This window comes from Chrysochloris asiatica, unplaced genomic scaffold (assembly GCF_000296735.1).
Source record: "Chrysochloris asiatica unplaced genomic scaffold, ChrAsi1.0 scaffold00190, whole genome shotgun sequence".
NCBI lineage: Eukaryota > Metazoa > Chordata > Mammalia > Afrosoricida > Chrysochloridae > Chrysochloris > Chrysochloris asiatica.
This window is the reverse complement of record NW_006408708.1, coordinates 4,676,069-4,689,846: the sequence shown is the minus strand read 5'-3', so window position 1 is coordinate 4,689,846 and position 13,778 is coordinate 4,676,069. Positions and strand designations below refer to the sequence as shown.

At 38.3% G+C, this 13,778-nt stretch overlaps 1 protein-coding gene across 1 annotated transcript in view; it reads left to right on the top strand.

Moving 5' to 3' along the window:
* SLC10A7 (solute carrier family 10, member 7) overlaps positions 1-13,778 on the top strand; it is a 390,178-nt gene that overhangs the window by 326,310 nt on the left and 50,090 nt on the right. Inside the window, exons 8-9 of the mRNA XM_006872278.1 lie at positions 1,626-1,791; positions 2,750-2,801. Coding sequence (XP_006872340.1) covers positions 1,626-1,791; positions 2,750-2,801 — 218 coding nt within the window. The remainder of the gene's footprint in view (positions 1-1,625; positions 1,792-2,749; positions 2,802-13,778) is intronic.

Below are 13,778 nucleotides of genomic sequence, written 5' to 3'. Positions count from 1 at the left end.
GCCATCTGAACTGCAAGGTTGGTAGTGCAAGCTCACCACTTGCTCTTCGGAAACCCAACTCAGGGTCGCTATGGGTCGGGATCGACTCGACGACACTTAACAACAACAACAACAACACATATGTATATACAGAGAGAGAGAGACAGAGAGAGAGAGAGAGTCCTGGTGTGGTGGTGTTGGTTAATACGCCAGACTGCAGTCGTTTGAACCAGAAGGCCAGCAGTTCAAGCTCACCAGTCACTCCTTGGAAACCCTAGGGTTGCTATGGGTTAGAACTGACTCAACGGAACTTAACAACAATCCAACGGTAACTTTACTTTTAATATCTACTTTAAAAATTGCTGTAACTACTATTTGGCTAGTTAACATACTCTCTACTCAGGATATAACACTCTCTTGTTTTACTCCTACCGCTCCCAACCTTCCAAGCTTTTCCTTCTTACAATCAGTCACCTTTCTACTGAGACTCCCTTTGTCAACTTTATTATTTCACATAGTGAGTGCTTGCTAATGGTAGAAGTTGATCCAATAGCCATTTGTTCAAAGATTCTACTGAGAGCAGTTTATTTTGTACCTGAGTGTATGTAAGAGTTTGCTCCATCATGAATTAAGCCTTTTTCATGACAGAGTATTTTGAAGAAAACAGAAGCCCATCAGCCTTGTCAGGACAAGTTCCCTGACCTCATTATTGCTAATGGATCATGGTAATTCAGCCTGTTGTGAAATCTCATGTTCAATTATATAACATAATGAGTGACTCAAAATTTAATGTCTCAACTATAGTCCATATGAAAGGGCTTGTTCAGTTTCTTTCCAAAGTGAAAGATGATTGTAAGCAGAGTGGTTCAAGCTAAAATTATTACTAATATTCAAACTGCCCTGTTTTAAATTGATCAGATTTGATTTTAAGACAAAAGATTGCTATGTAACTTTCAGTTCCACTGATCCTTTTGTAGGAAAGTTAAGGCAGGTTTATTCATTTTAAAGTGTTAATTCTGAGATTCTAAAAGCGTGCAAATGGCTTTTGTTTTTGGATTCACACAAACTCGAGCTATTCAGAGTTTGAATTATTTAAACTCCCACAACACATGCACTTTTGCTTTTCAAGCATGAGTTATAATTTAATTAAAAACTTCTGGTGCATTGCTAGCATTTTAAATATTAATATGTTCCATGGATCACTTTCGATTATCTACTGTCTAGAAATTCTTGAAGATGTCAGATTTTTAAGATTCCCAAAGTTGTACTTGGAATTGTCTGTGGAGGCAAAGGGGACTGTGATAATTACACACATCCTTTAGGATCAGCAGAGGAGATAAACTTTGGGGAGACTTAATGGGCATGTCTCATTGACAGCTAGCAAAGAGCATTTGGCATGATTAAGGATGGGTTTGAATGCAGTTGAAAATACACTCTCATTATGGACATCCAGTGGAAGTTGACTACAAATGTTAAATTCCCCAGAAGAAGAGTGGTGTGGCAGAGAAGCTTTGAAATCCACTGTGACCATCATCCAAATGATTATCTTCCCTTTCTGTCTTTCTGCTGTCAGAATCACTTTGTGATGCCCACTTTGGCTCCCTACATCTCTGAAAAGAGGCAACCTGTTCATCTCTGTATTTCAGATTGTTCGAAGATACATCAAGGAATGGCTTGAAAGAAGAAAACCTCCTTTCGGGACTGTTAGCAGCAGTGTGCTCCTCATGATCATCTACACAACATTCTGTGACACGTTCTCTAATCCAAATATTGACCTGGATAAATTCAGTCTTATTGTCATAGTGTTTATAAGTAAGTTGGAAGATCCTTGCTATTCCTCAGTCTCCTCAATAGCAGTGGGTAGCAACCCGTATGCTCTATATTCATTTCCAACGTTACTTTGGAGAGCAAAGAATACTTCATTTCATATTATACTGAACCCCAGTAACTTTCACATGTGTGTCTGTTCTTTCAAAAGATGCTAGTTGTGAAATTCTGATCTTAATCGCCTATGCTTTTTATGCCTGATGCATTGTTGTTTGATTTACAGTACTTGATACCAGAGAAGTCTTGATGTCTGTCAAATATAAATGTTTGATTGATCACTTTGTCACCAAGTTATTTTATTATAACTTTAAACTGACTTTACCCTTCTAGAAGCAGGACTTATAATAGAATGCTGTTAGCTGTATCAATCTGGTAATTGGTTGCATTCGTTAAAATGTGGATATTCACAGCATTGTTTACTATTAAAATATTTTCACAGTAATATTTCACTTTAAGAAACAAAAGATAGTAAAAGTAGGTAGCTGCTACATCTCAGAATTCAACCTCTATCTCTCTGTATTATCAGATCAAAGACAGCTTTTATTAATAGTGAATATTTGGTGACTAAAATCAAGAGTTATTCTAAAATATTTATTATATGCTACAGTATTTATGATGTTTGCCATAAATATTTATAATTTAAACCAGCTTTTTCTAAATTGACCCAATTAAAACACCAAATCAAATTAGGCTTGAGATATTTCCTGAATAGTAGGTATCATAGATTACGTCTGAAGATATCTTCAGTAAGAACAGATGGAGTTCTACTAATTTAAATGCTTTCATCAGTGTAGAAATGTATGTCTGTTAAGTTTTTGTGTTTGTTTTTCTACCTGAATAGCAACCGTTTCAAGTAAAACGAAATGCTTCCGTAAGTATATGTGACAAATACTGGTTTTACAGTGCTAATTTCAATCATTTTTGTTTGTTTGTTTTCCTTCAGTATTTTCTATTCAGCTGAGCTTTATGCTTTTAACCTTCATCTTTTCAACAAGGTAAGTGACTTTGTCTCTCTTTCTGCTGCAAGTTTATTTCCTAGCTGTATGATCATGCTCTTTACTTGATGTCTATGCCACAGTGCCATCCTCATTTTCATCCTGTCTCCCTGACCACTGTCTCACTTCTATCAGCCTGCAATTGTAGAAGCCTCCAGAGGATCTGCCCTGTGCCCTTGTGTAACCGTGTGCTGCTCGTCAGGCTTAGACAACCTCTCCCTTGCTACAGGCTCAAGTACTCAGCTTTCTGCTGGTTTTCAAGTCTAGACTATCCAGTCCAATGTTCGTTGAGTTCTAGTACTACCTTTCATTTTCATTTAGATACCTTCTCCTGAGTGGCTTAACAACACCTCAGACTCAAGATATTTAAACTTAAGTTAATCTTCTTCCTCAAAATTTCCTCTTTTTTGCATAGTTCTTTCATATTTTAAAAGAACCACCATCCTCAGAGATACCTTGACTGAACACCTTGGCATCATTATTTTTAAATCTCTTCATCATGCCTCTACAGTCTGTTTTGTTCTCCCAACCAACACTACTTCCCTCATCTAGGCCTCTGTTGCTCTTTTTTGCCCTATGCTGTTAAAATCCATATCTTACCATTGTCTCCATTTCTCAATATCCAAACCATATAGAACACATTTTCATATATATTGCTTTCAGTAACTTGGAGTTCTGATTATTTCTTTCATGTTTAGAAATATGAAGTGGTTATCCACTATCTTCAAAACGTACTGTTGTTGTTGATAGGTGCCATCGGGTCAGTATCAACTCATGGCAACCCTACGCACAATGGAACAAAGCACTGCCCAGTGCTGGGCTAACCACACAATCGTTGCTGCATTTGAGTCCACTGATGCTGCCACTGTGCCAGTCCATCTCTATGAGGGTCTCTACTTTTTCTCCCACCATCCACCTTATTAGACATGATATCCTTCTCCAGTGACTGATCCCTCCTGACAATATGTATGAAGTTTGAGAGACAAAGTTTGGCCATCCTGGCCTCCAAGGAGCACTGTGGCTGTACTTCTTATAACACTGATCTGTTTGTTCTGTGTTCAGTAGTCTCCTCCAACACTGTAACTCAAGCACATCAATTCTTCTACTGTCTTATTATTCACTGTCCAGCCTTCGCATCCATATGAGGTTATTGAAAATACCATAGCTTGGGTCAGGCGCACCTTAGTCCTCAAACTGACATCTTTGCTCTTCAACACTTTAAAAAGGTCTTGTGCAGCAGATTTGCCTAATGCAATATGTTGTTTGATTTCTTGATTACTGCTTCCATGAATGTTGATGGTTGATCCAAGCAAAATGAAGTCTTTGACAACTTCAATCTTTGCTCCACTGATAAGGATGTTGTTTATTGAGCCAACAGTGAGGATTTTTGTTTTCTTTACATTGAGGTGTAACCCATACTGAAGGCTGTGGTGTTTGCGCTTCATCAGTAAGTATTTTAAGTCATCTTCGCTTTCAGTAAACAAGGTTGTATCATCTGCGTATCTCAGGTTGTTAATGAGTCTTCCTCCAATCCTGATGTCACATTTTTCTTCATATAATCCAGCTTCCTGGATTATTTGTTGAGCATACCGATTGAGTAAGTATGGTGAAGAGAATACAGCCCTGGTGCACACCTTTTGTGAATTTAAACCATTCAATATTCCCTTGTTCTGTTCGATGTACAGGTTCGTCATGAGCACAATTAGGTGTTGTGGAATACTCATACTTGGCAATGTTGTCTATAGCTTGTCATGATCCACACCATCGAAAACCTTTGCATAGTCAATAAAGCACAGGTACACATCTTTCTGGTATTCTCTGCTTTCAACCAAGATCCACCAGACATAAGCATTGATACCCCTTGTTCCATGTCCTCTTTTGACTCTGGCTTGAATCTCTGGAAGTTCTCTGTCAATGTATGGTTGCAGCCATTTCTGTATTACCTTTAGTAAAACTTTACTTGCATGGGATATCAAAGATACTGTCCAATGATTTCCACATTCTGTTGGGTCTTCTCTTTGGAATGGGTACAAATATGGATCTCTTACAGTCAGTCGACCACGTAGTTAGTTGTCTTCCACATTTCTTGATGTAGATGCGTGAGTGCCTCCAGTGCCACCTCACTTTGTTAAAACATTTCAATTTGTATTCCATCAGTTCCCAGTGCCTTGGTCTTTGCCAATTCCTTCAATGCACCTTGGACTTCATCCTTCGGTATCATTGGCTCTTGATCATATGCTACCTCTTGAAATGGTTGAACATCAACCATTTCTTTTTGGTACAGTGACTCTGTGTGCTTTCCTTCCTGTGTGGGTATTCCTCCCAGCTTTTGATGCTTTCTGAATCATTCAATAATTTGCTTAGAGAATCCTTCAATACTGTAAGTCGAGGTTTGAATTTTTTCTTCAGTTCTGTCAGCTTTAGAAATGCTGAGTGTGTTCTTCCCGTTTGGTTTTCTAACTCCAGGTCTTTGTACATTTTGTTATAATATTTGACTTTGTCTTCTTGAGCTGACCTTTGAAATTTTTTATTCAGCTCTTGTACCTCCTCATTTCTTCCATTTGCTTTAGCGTCTCTACGCTGGGAGCAAGTTTCAAAGTCTCTTCTGACATGCATTTTTATCTTTTCCTTCCTTCTTGTCTTCTTAATGACCTTTTGCTTTCTTCCTGTATGATGTTCTTGATGTCATCCCACAACTTTCCTGGTCTTAGGTCTTTAGTGTCTAATGTACCAAATCTGTTCTTCAGATGATCTCTAAATTCAGGTGGGATATATTCAAGGTCATATTTTGGCTCTTGTGGACTTGTTTTCATTTTCTTCTGCTTTAGCCTGATTTTGCATATGAACAATTGATGCTCTGTTCCACAAAATGCCCCTAGCCTTGTTTTGGCTGATGATATGGAGCGTTTTCACCATCTCTTTCCACAGATGTAGTCAGTTTGATTTCTGTGTATTCCATCTGGTGTGGTCTGTGTGTATAGTAGTCTTTTATGTTGTTTTAAAAAGGTATTTGCAATGAACAAATCATTGGTCTTACAAAATTCTATCATGTGATCTCTATCTAGCATCTTTCCTATCACCCAGGCCATACTTTCCAACCATGATCCTTCCTCTTTGTTTCCAACCTTTGTATTCCAATTGCCAGTAATTATCAGTACATCTTAATTGCATGTTTGATCAATTTCATTCTGAAGAAGTTGGTAGAATTCTTCAATTTCGTTATCACTGGCTTTAGTGGTTGGTGAGTAAATTTGAATAATAGTGGTATTAACTGGTCTTCCTTGTAGATGTATGGACATTATCCTGTCACAGACAGCATTGTACTTCATGACAGATCTTGATATGTTCTTTTTGATGATGAATATGACACCATTTCTCTTCAATTTGTCATTCACAGCAAAGTAAACCATGTGATTATCAGATTTAGAATGTCCAATACCAGGCCATTTCAGCTCACTAATGCCTAGGATATCAATGTTTATTGTTTAATTTCATTTTTTACAATTTCCAATTTTCCTAGATTCATACTTCATACATTCCATGTTCTGATTATTAATGCATGTTTGCAGCTGTTTCTCCACATTTTGAGTTGTGCCCCAAAGGAAGGTCCCGAGGGCTTTACTCCATTCACATCATCATGGTCCACTCTACTTTGAGGAGGAAGCTCTTCCCTAAGCACATTTTGAGTGCTTTCCAGTCTGAGGGGTTCCATTTCCGGCACTATATTTGACAATGTTCCCCTGCTATATATAAGGTTTTCAATCACTAAATATTCAGAAGTAGTCCATCTTCTAGTCTGTCTTTTTCTGGAAGCTTATCTGAAACCTGTCCACCATGGGTGACCCTGCTGGTATTTAAAATACCTGCAGTATAGCTTCCAGAATCAAAATATGAAGGGGCTTCAGAAAGTTTGTGGAAAAAATCCATTATCTTTTAATTCCATTTTTCCTTGAGCATTTTGAAGCCCCCTCATAAGTTTCAGTTTGATGGCTTAGTGCAAATCCCTCCAACCTATTTTCCAGTAGCCACACATCTGTTAGTTTATCATGTGGTTTGGGCTTGTGTATGTCTGTGATGCAGGAAGCTGTACGAGCAGGGTCACCCATGGTGAACAGCTTTCAGAGGAGCTTCCAAACTAAGAACATACTAAGAAGAAGGACTAGGCAGTCCACTTCTGATAAATTAACCCCTAAAAACCTTATCAATAGTAATGAAACCTTGTCTGATGAAGTGTCAGAAGATAGCCCCTCGGGTTGGAGAGGCACTCAAAGTACAACTGCTAAAGAGCTGACCCCTCAAAGTAGAGTTGACCTTAATGATATGGATGGAGCAAAACTTTCAGGACCTTCATTTGCCAATGGGGCATTACTCAAGATGAGAACAAATCACTGCAAACTTTGATTGGTAATCAAATGTAAAATGTATGAAGTCTAAAACTGAGAAAATTAGAAGGGAATTAAAAATTAAAGGGAACACATTACAATTGATATCCAAGGCATTAATGAGTTGAAATTGATGGTATTTTGAATCAGAAAATCCTATAGCTTAGCATTTTGAATCAGACAATCCTATAGCTTACTATGCCAGGAACAAAAATTTGAAGAGAAATGACTTCACATTCATCATCAAAAAGAACATTTCAAGTTCTATCTTGAAATACAGTGTTATCTGTGATAGGATAATACCTGTATCCCTATAGGGAAGACCCTGTTTTTTAAATTTGTGCATCAACTACTAAAGCCAGTAATGGTGAAATTGATGAATTCTGGTATGGCGCTGTGGGCTAAAGCATCGGGGCACAAAGTCAGTTTGAACCACAACGTGGGCAGTTTAAACTCACCAGTCACTCCTTGGAAACCCTATACAGGGTCACTGTAGTTCGGAACCGACTAGACTAGACAGCACTTAACAACAACAACAACCAATTTCTTCATGCTGCAATTGATCAAATATGCAATCATGATGCATTGCTAATTACCGGTAATTGGAATGCAAAAGTTGGAAACAAAGAGAAAGAACCAGTAGTTGGAAAATGTAGTCTTGGAAATAGAAATTATGCTGGAGATTGCATATAGAATTTTTCAAGACCAATGACTTATTCGTTGCAAGTAACTTTTTTAAACAATTAAAAAAGGTTTATACATGTGCTTCGCCCCCAGTGGAATACACAGGAATCAAATTGACTACATCTGTGGGAAGAGATGGTGAAAAAACTGACTATCATCAGCCAAAACAAGGCCAGGAGCTGACTGTGGAACAGACCATTTATTGTTCATATGAAATTCCAAGCTGTAGCTGAAGAAAATTAAAACAAGTCCAAGAGAACCAACATACAGCCTTCAGTATATCCCACCAGAAAATAGATAATCTCAAGAACAGATTTAATGCATTAAATGCTTATGACCAGAGATCAAAAGGAGATGTAGGATGATATCAAGAACATCATACCTGAAGTAAGCAAAAGGTCATTAAAAAGTTAGGAATGAAAGAAAAGACCAAAGTGAGTGTCAAAAGAGACTCTGAAACTTTCTCTTGAACATAAAGTAGCTACAGTGAGCATAAGAAATGATAAAGTAAAAGAGCTGAATAGAAAATTGTAAAGGACACTCCGAGAAGACTAAGTAAAATATTACAATGAAATGTGCAAACGCCTGGTTTCAGAAAACCCAGGGGAAAGAACACACTGAGCATTTCTCAAGCTGAAAGAATTGAATAAAAACCCCAAGCCTCAGGCTGTAATACTGAAGGATTCTATGGCCAAAATATTGAATGATGCAAGAAGCAGCAAAACAAAATGGAAGAAATACAGAGTCACTCTATCAAAAACAATTGGTTGACATTCAACCATTTCAGGAGGTAGCATATATGAGTAAGAACAGATGGTATTGAAGGAAGAAGTCAGGCTGCACTGAAGGCAATGAAATTTATTATGTCTCAGTAAGCTGCTGCAGGGATAGAGGAATTTACTCATCTGTGCCAAGAAATTTGGAAGACAGCTTTCTGACCAACCAACTAGAGAAGTCCCATATTGATATCCATTTTAAAGAAAGGTGGCCCAACAGAATGTAGAATCATCTAATAATACTATTAATATTACACACAAGTAGAATTTTACTGATGATAATTAAAAAATGGTTGTAGCAGCATATTGACAGGGAGCTGCCAGAAATCCAAACTAGATTCAGAAGAGGACATGGTGTGAGAGATACCTTTGCTGATGTCAAATGGGTCTTAACTAAAAACAGACAATACCAGAAAGATGTGTACTTGTATTTTATTGACTGTGCAAAGGCATTCTACTATGTGGATCATAACAGACTACAGATAACATTTCAAAGGATGGGAATTCTAGGGCATTTCCTTGCGCTGCTTATGCACAGTGTACATAGATCAAGAGGCAGTCATTCCAACAGAACAAGAGAATATTGAATGGTTTGAAATCAGGAATGATGTGTGCCAGGGTTGTATCCTTTCATCATACTTATTCAATTTATATACTCAGCAAAAAATCGAAGAAGCAAGACTATCTGAGGAAAAACATGACATCAGGATTGGAACAAGACTCATTAACAACTCATGATGTACAGATGACACAGCCTTGCTTGCTAAAAGTAAAGAGAACTTGAAGCACTTGCTGATGAATATCAAAGAATACAGCCTTCCATATAGAATACAGGTCAATAAAAAGAAAAGGAAAATCCTCACAACTAGAGCAATAAACATCATGACTAATGGAGAAAAGATTGGAGGTTTTAAAGACCTAGAATACACAATCAATGCTTATGGAAGCAGTCAAGAAGTCAAACGATGTATTGCACTGGGAAAATCTGCTGAAAAGACTTTTTTAAAGCGTTGAAGAGCAAAGATGTCAGTTTGAGGACTAAGGTGCGCCTGACTCAAGATATGGTATTTTCAGTTGTCTCATATGCATGTGAAAGTTGGACAGTGAATAAAGAAGACAGGATAAGAATTCATGCATTTGAATTATGATGTTGACAAAGAATATTGATAGTACCGGCGGCTACTAAAGGAACAAACAAATCTGTCTTGAAAGGAGTACAGCCCGAATGCTCCTTATAAATAAATAGTGGTGGTGAGACTTCATCTCATGTCCTGTGGACATGTTATCAGGAGGTGACAAGTCCCTGAAAGAACATCAATCTTAGTAGAGTGGTGGTGGTTATGTGCCGTGGAGTCGGTTCTGACTCATAGCGACCCTGTATAGGGTTTCTGAGGCTGTGAATCTTTACAGGAGCAGAAAGCCTCATCTTTCTCCCGTGGAACAGCTAGTAGTTTCGAACTGCTGACCTTGCGGTTCGCAGCCTGATTCGTAACCACTACGCTAGCAGTAAAAAAGAGGAAGACCTCCAATGAGATGGATTGATACAGTGGCTACAACAATGGGCTCAAACAAAACAATTTTGAGGGCATTGCAGGACCAGGCAGTTTCATTCTGTTGAGCATAGGATCCCAGTAAGTTGGATCCAATTGGATGGCACTTAATAACCATAACAAAGCTTGTTGTTGTTAAGTGTCATCAAGTCTTTCCAACTCATAGTGACCCTTTATAGATTTCCAAGGAGCGGCTGGTAGGTTTGAACCACCAGACTTCTGGTTGGCAGTCCAATGCCTATCGTACAGTGCCACAACAAGCTTTAGGTGAGATAAACACGTTGCTTTTCTCTAGAAGAATCCCATGCTTTTTAATTTTCTGTCCCTTGCTTAGGTTATCTCAGTGTCTAAGTTGACATCTTAATCTTTACTATTCTTAAAGGCTCCCCTCCAATATTTTACATTCAGCAAATGTAAAATTACTTAAACTTTGGCATGAGAGAAGTGCCATAATAAATATCACAAGAGGAGAGAAGATTCCAGTCCTATATCACTTTATAGAGCAAATGTGTACAGTGATACCTAAGTGTCCCTGAGTGGTACAGTAAGCCAACCTGCAGTCGTTTCAAAGAAGGAAGTACTTGTAAAGAAAGTGATAGAGCAAGTTTCATGGAAGAGATGGGGCTTGAAGTGCGTCATAAAGAATGGATAATTGTTCTGTAAACAGAGAGACGAAAAGTGGGGTTCTTGGTGAGAGAAAAAACAAAAATGCAAGCGTGGACATATACACATGTATACAAAACAATAATGGTAGAGGGACAAAGTAGAAAGAGATTGAAAGTAATAATAATAATAACAAATACAAAGATAGGCTTGTAGCAGACAGATTGCTAGGACGTTGAATACCACGTTATAGAAAGGACAAGGGAAAGGGTCTGATCTCTTTATAAGACTTGAAATACTCTTGGAGCAATGGATGGACTCAGGCCCCACATTAGGCACTTGCATCTTGCAGCACTTGGTAGGGCACTAGGCTGATTGTAAACAGTCAATAAAAACATATTGATTGGTATAATTTGAATCATTTTTCCAAGCTTGTGGTTGTGATTTATGAAGCAAGAGTAAAGCCTGGAGCTATTAAAGTTATAGAGAAAATGCAACTTAATTGGGTAAGACTGAGAAGTGGAAGCTATTTTAAAGTTCTTTTTTTTTTTTAATGACATGTTATGTCACCTTAGAAAAGCTGCCAGGTTTTTAGTGCCTGTTTGCAGGTCCTTGTGGCAGAAGTAATCATCAGACTTGCTCATCCTATCAGACTAGGCTGGCAATACTCTGTCAGGATTCCTGGAAAAGATAGAACATAAAACAACCACTACTGGGATGGCTGAAAGAGGAACAGTGTACCATGACTTGCATTAAATGAGAGAATTTTCAGCCTGGAGTAGACTGGGCTTTCATAAGGCTTTGTGGCTCTGAAACCCTTCTGTTCTACCTCATCCTACGTTTGCTGAAAGTCTGTTGCTTTTTGACTTTCTGGACATACTGTCTGAAATGCTTAAACAGACTAGGAAGTGATTAAACAGACTAGGAAGTGACTGCATTTATACTCCAGGGTAGTGTCTGTGAAGCTCCAAATTGAGATTTTTCAGTTGAACAACATTTAGAAAGTGGTTTTCACATTCTCTTTTCATACTAAATGGGTCCATAGCTCCAGGGATTTTTATGGGAGGAATGAAAATACCCACACTGATTGAGCCCCTGTATTTTGTGCCAGGCACTGGGCAAGGGATGACAGCAAAGGCTACAGGACTGTTCATTTTTATTTTACAGATGAGAATCTATGCTTAGTGTAGTAGTTTAAGTAATGCATCTAAAGTCAGATTCTAGTAGTTTAGTAACTCACAAGCGGTACATCTAGAATTTAAATCCATAACCAGTTAACCACAATATTCTTTTATTTTTCACTGTGCTGAATAATTTTAATTATTTTTTAAATCTGTAATACTTCTTTTGGTTAGAGATTTGTAGAGAGTGTTTAACTGAATTCTTGAAATTCACCACCCATAGTCAAATTAGTCAGAGACATCAAGAGCTTAAACTAGGTCCCTACTGGTGTATTCACTGTTGAGTTTGGTTTTCTTTTCTCCACTTTTTGCTTCTTCCTACTTAAAGTTTGTGAAATTGACCTGGGTGTTTCTCAGATCTTCTTCACCAATTCTGTAAATCTAAAACGCTTCTGGATATCAAGAGATAAAAATCTCAGCATAGAAATGGGTCTTTCTTGTGCAATGTGCCACGGCCTGCTGAGGGTGGAAGTGTAACGTAAAGCCCAGAGAGACCCAGCCTAGAAAATTCAGCTTCCCTGCAACACTCTGCTTACCTGGTTAGCATTTCTTAGAACTACTGACCTGGATGCCACTCAGGTGTCTGGCATGTACATCTCTTCTACTCTGAGCATTAAAAATAGATTTGAAAGTTATCACACTGTGTTCTCATTTATTTGTCTGCAAAATTAAAAATTCCAACTCTGGAGTCCAACAGATTTGGGCTTGAATTCTGTTTAATAACTTAGTCACTTTTGTCAGTTTCCTCATTTATAAGAAGGAGACAGTAGTAGTAGTACCTATCTCTTAAGTTTGTTTGGAGAATTAGATAGTATTCATGTACACAAAGTTCTTAGCAAACTACCTAGCAAGTGCTCAGTGGAAAATATTATGTCAGAATAGTTTTATCAACTATATCAAAAGCCAACAATGAAAACGAGGGAACTTTTCTAGCCTTGTAATACATTCCTTTTTGACTTTTCAGTCACCATCTGATTAACCAAACCACAATCAACTGTCCATAGCTTTCTGCAGCTTTGGGAAACTATGTGTTGAAAAGCTTAGAAAAATAAAACCATCATCAGGAGCCATTGAAAATATATATAAAGAAACAGTTTAGTAGGCTGATAACTAGAGTAAGAAACACCTAGAGTGTCCCTAGAGTGACAATCCACCCTACTGTCATCAAGTCTATTCTGATTCACAGCAGCCCCCCACCCCCAGGCTGTAAATCTTGTTCAGAGCAGAAAGCCTCATCTTTCTCCCAGAGAGTGGCTGGTGGGTTTGAACTGCTGACCTTGCAGTTAACAGCCCACTGCTTATCTTACAGAAGAAACCTTAAAAACAAGAAAAGGAAGACAGCAAATGCTTAAATATCAGGATAGGTGTTTTAAGCCTTATCAGTATGCTTTCAGTCAAATGTCTAAATCTGATTCTCACCAGTCCAAGGAGGAAAAAGCAGGTCGAAAAGGGGGTTGTTGTTGTTGTTAAGTGTCATCGAGTTCCTTCAACTCATAGCAACCCCGTCTAGGGTTTCCAAGGAGCAGCTGGTGAGCTTGAACCACCAACCTTGCAGTTCAAACGGCTTTGCAGTCTGGCGCATTAACCTACAGCACCACACCAGGACTCCTGAAAGGAGGGTAGGAGGTAGGAAAGGAAGGAGAGAAGGGAGGGAAGGAAGATAGGTATTGTCATCACCATTTAGAAATGAGCCAACTAAGCCCCAGAGCCTAGGGTAACTTGTTTAGTGCCACACAGCTAATGACAGAAGATATCTTCCCCTAAAATGAGTAAAGACAAAACACAGGTATAGAGGTTAACA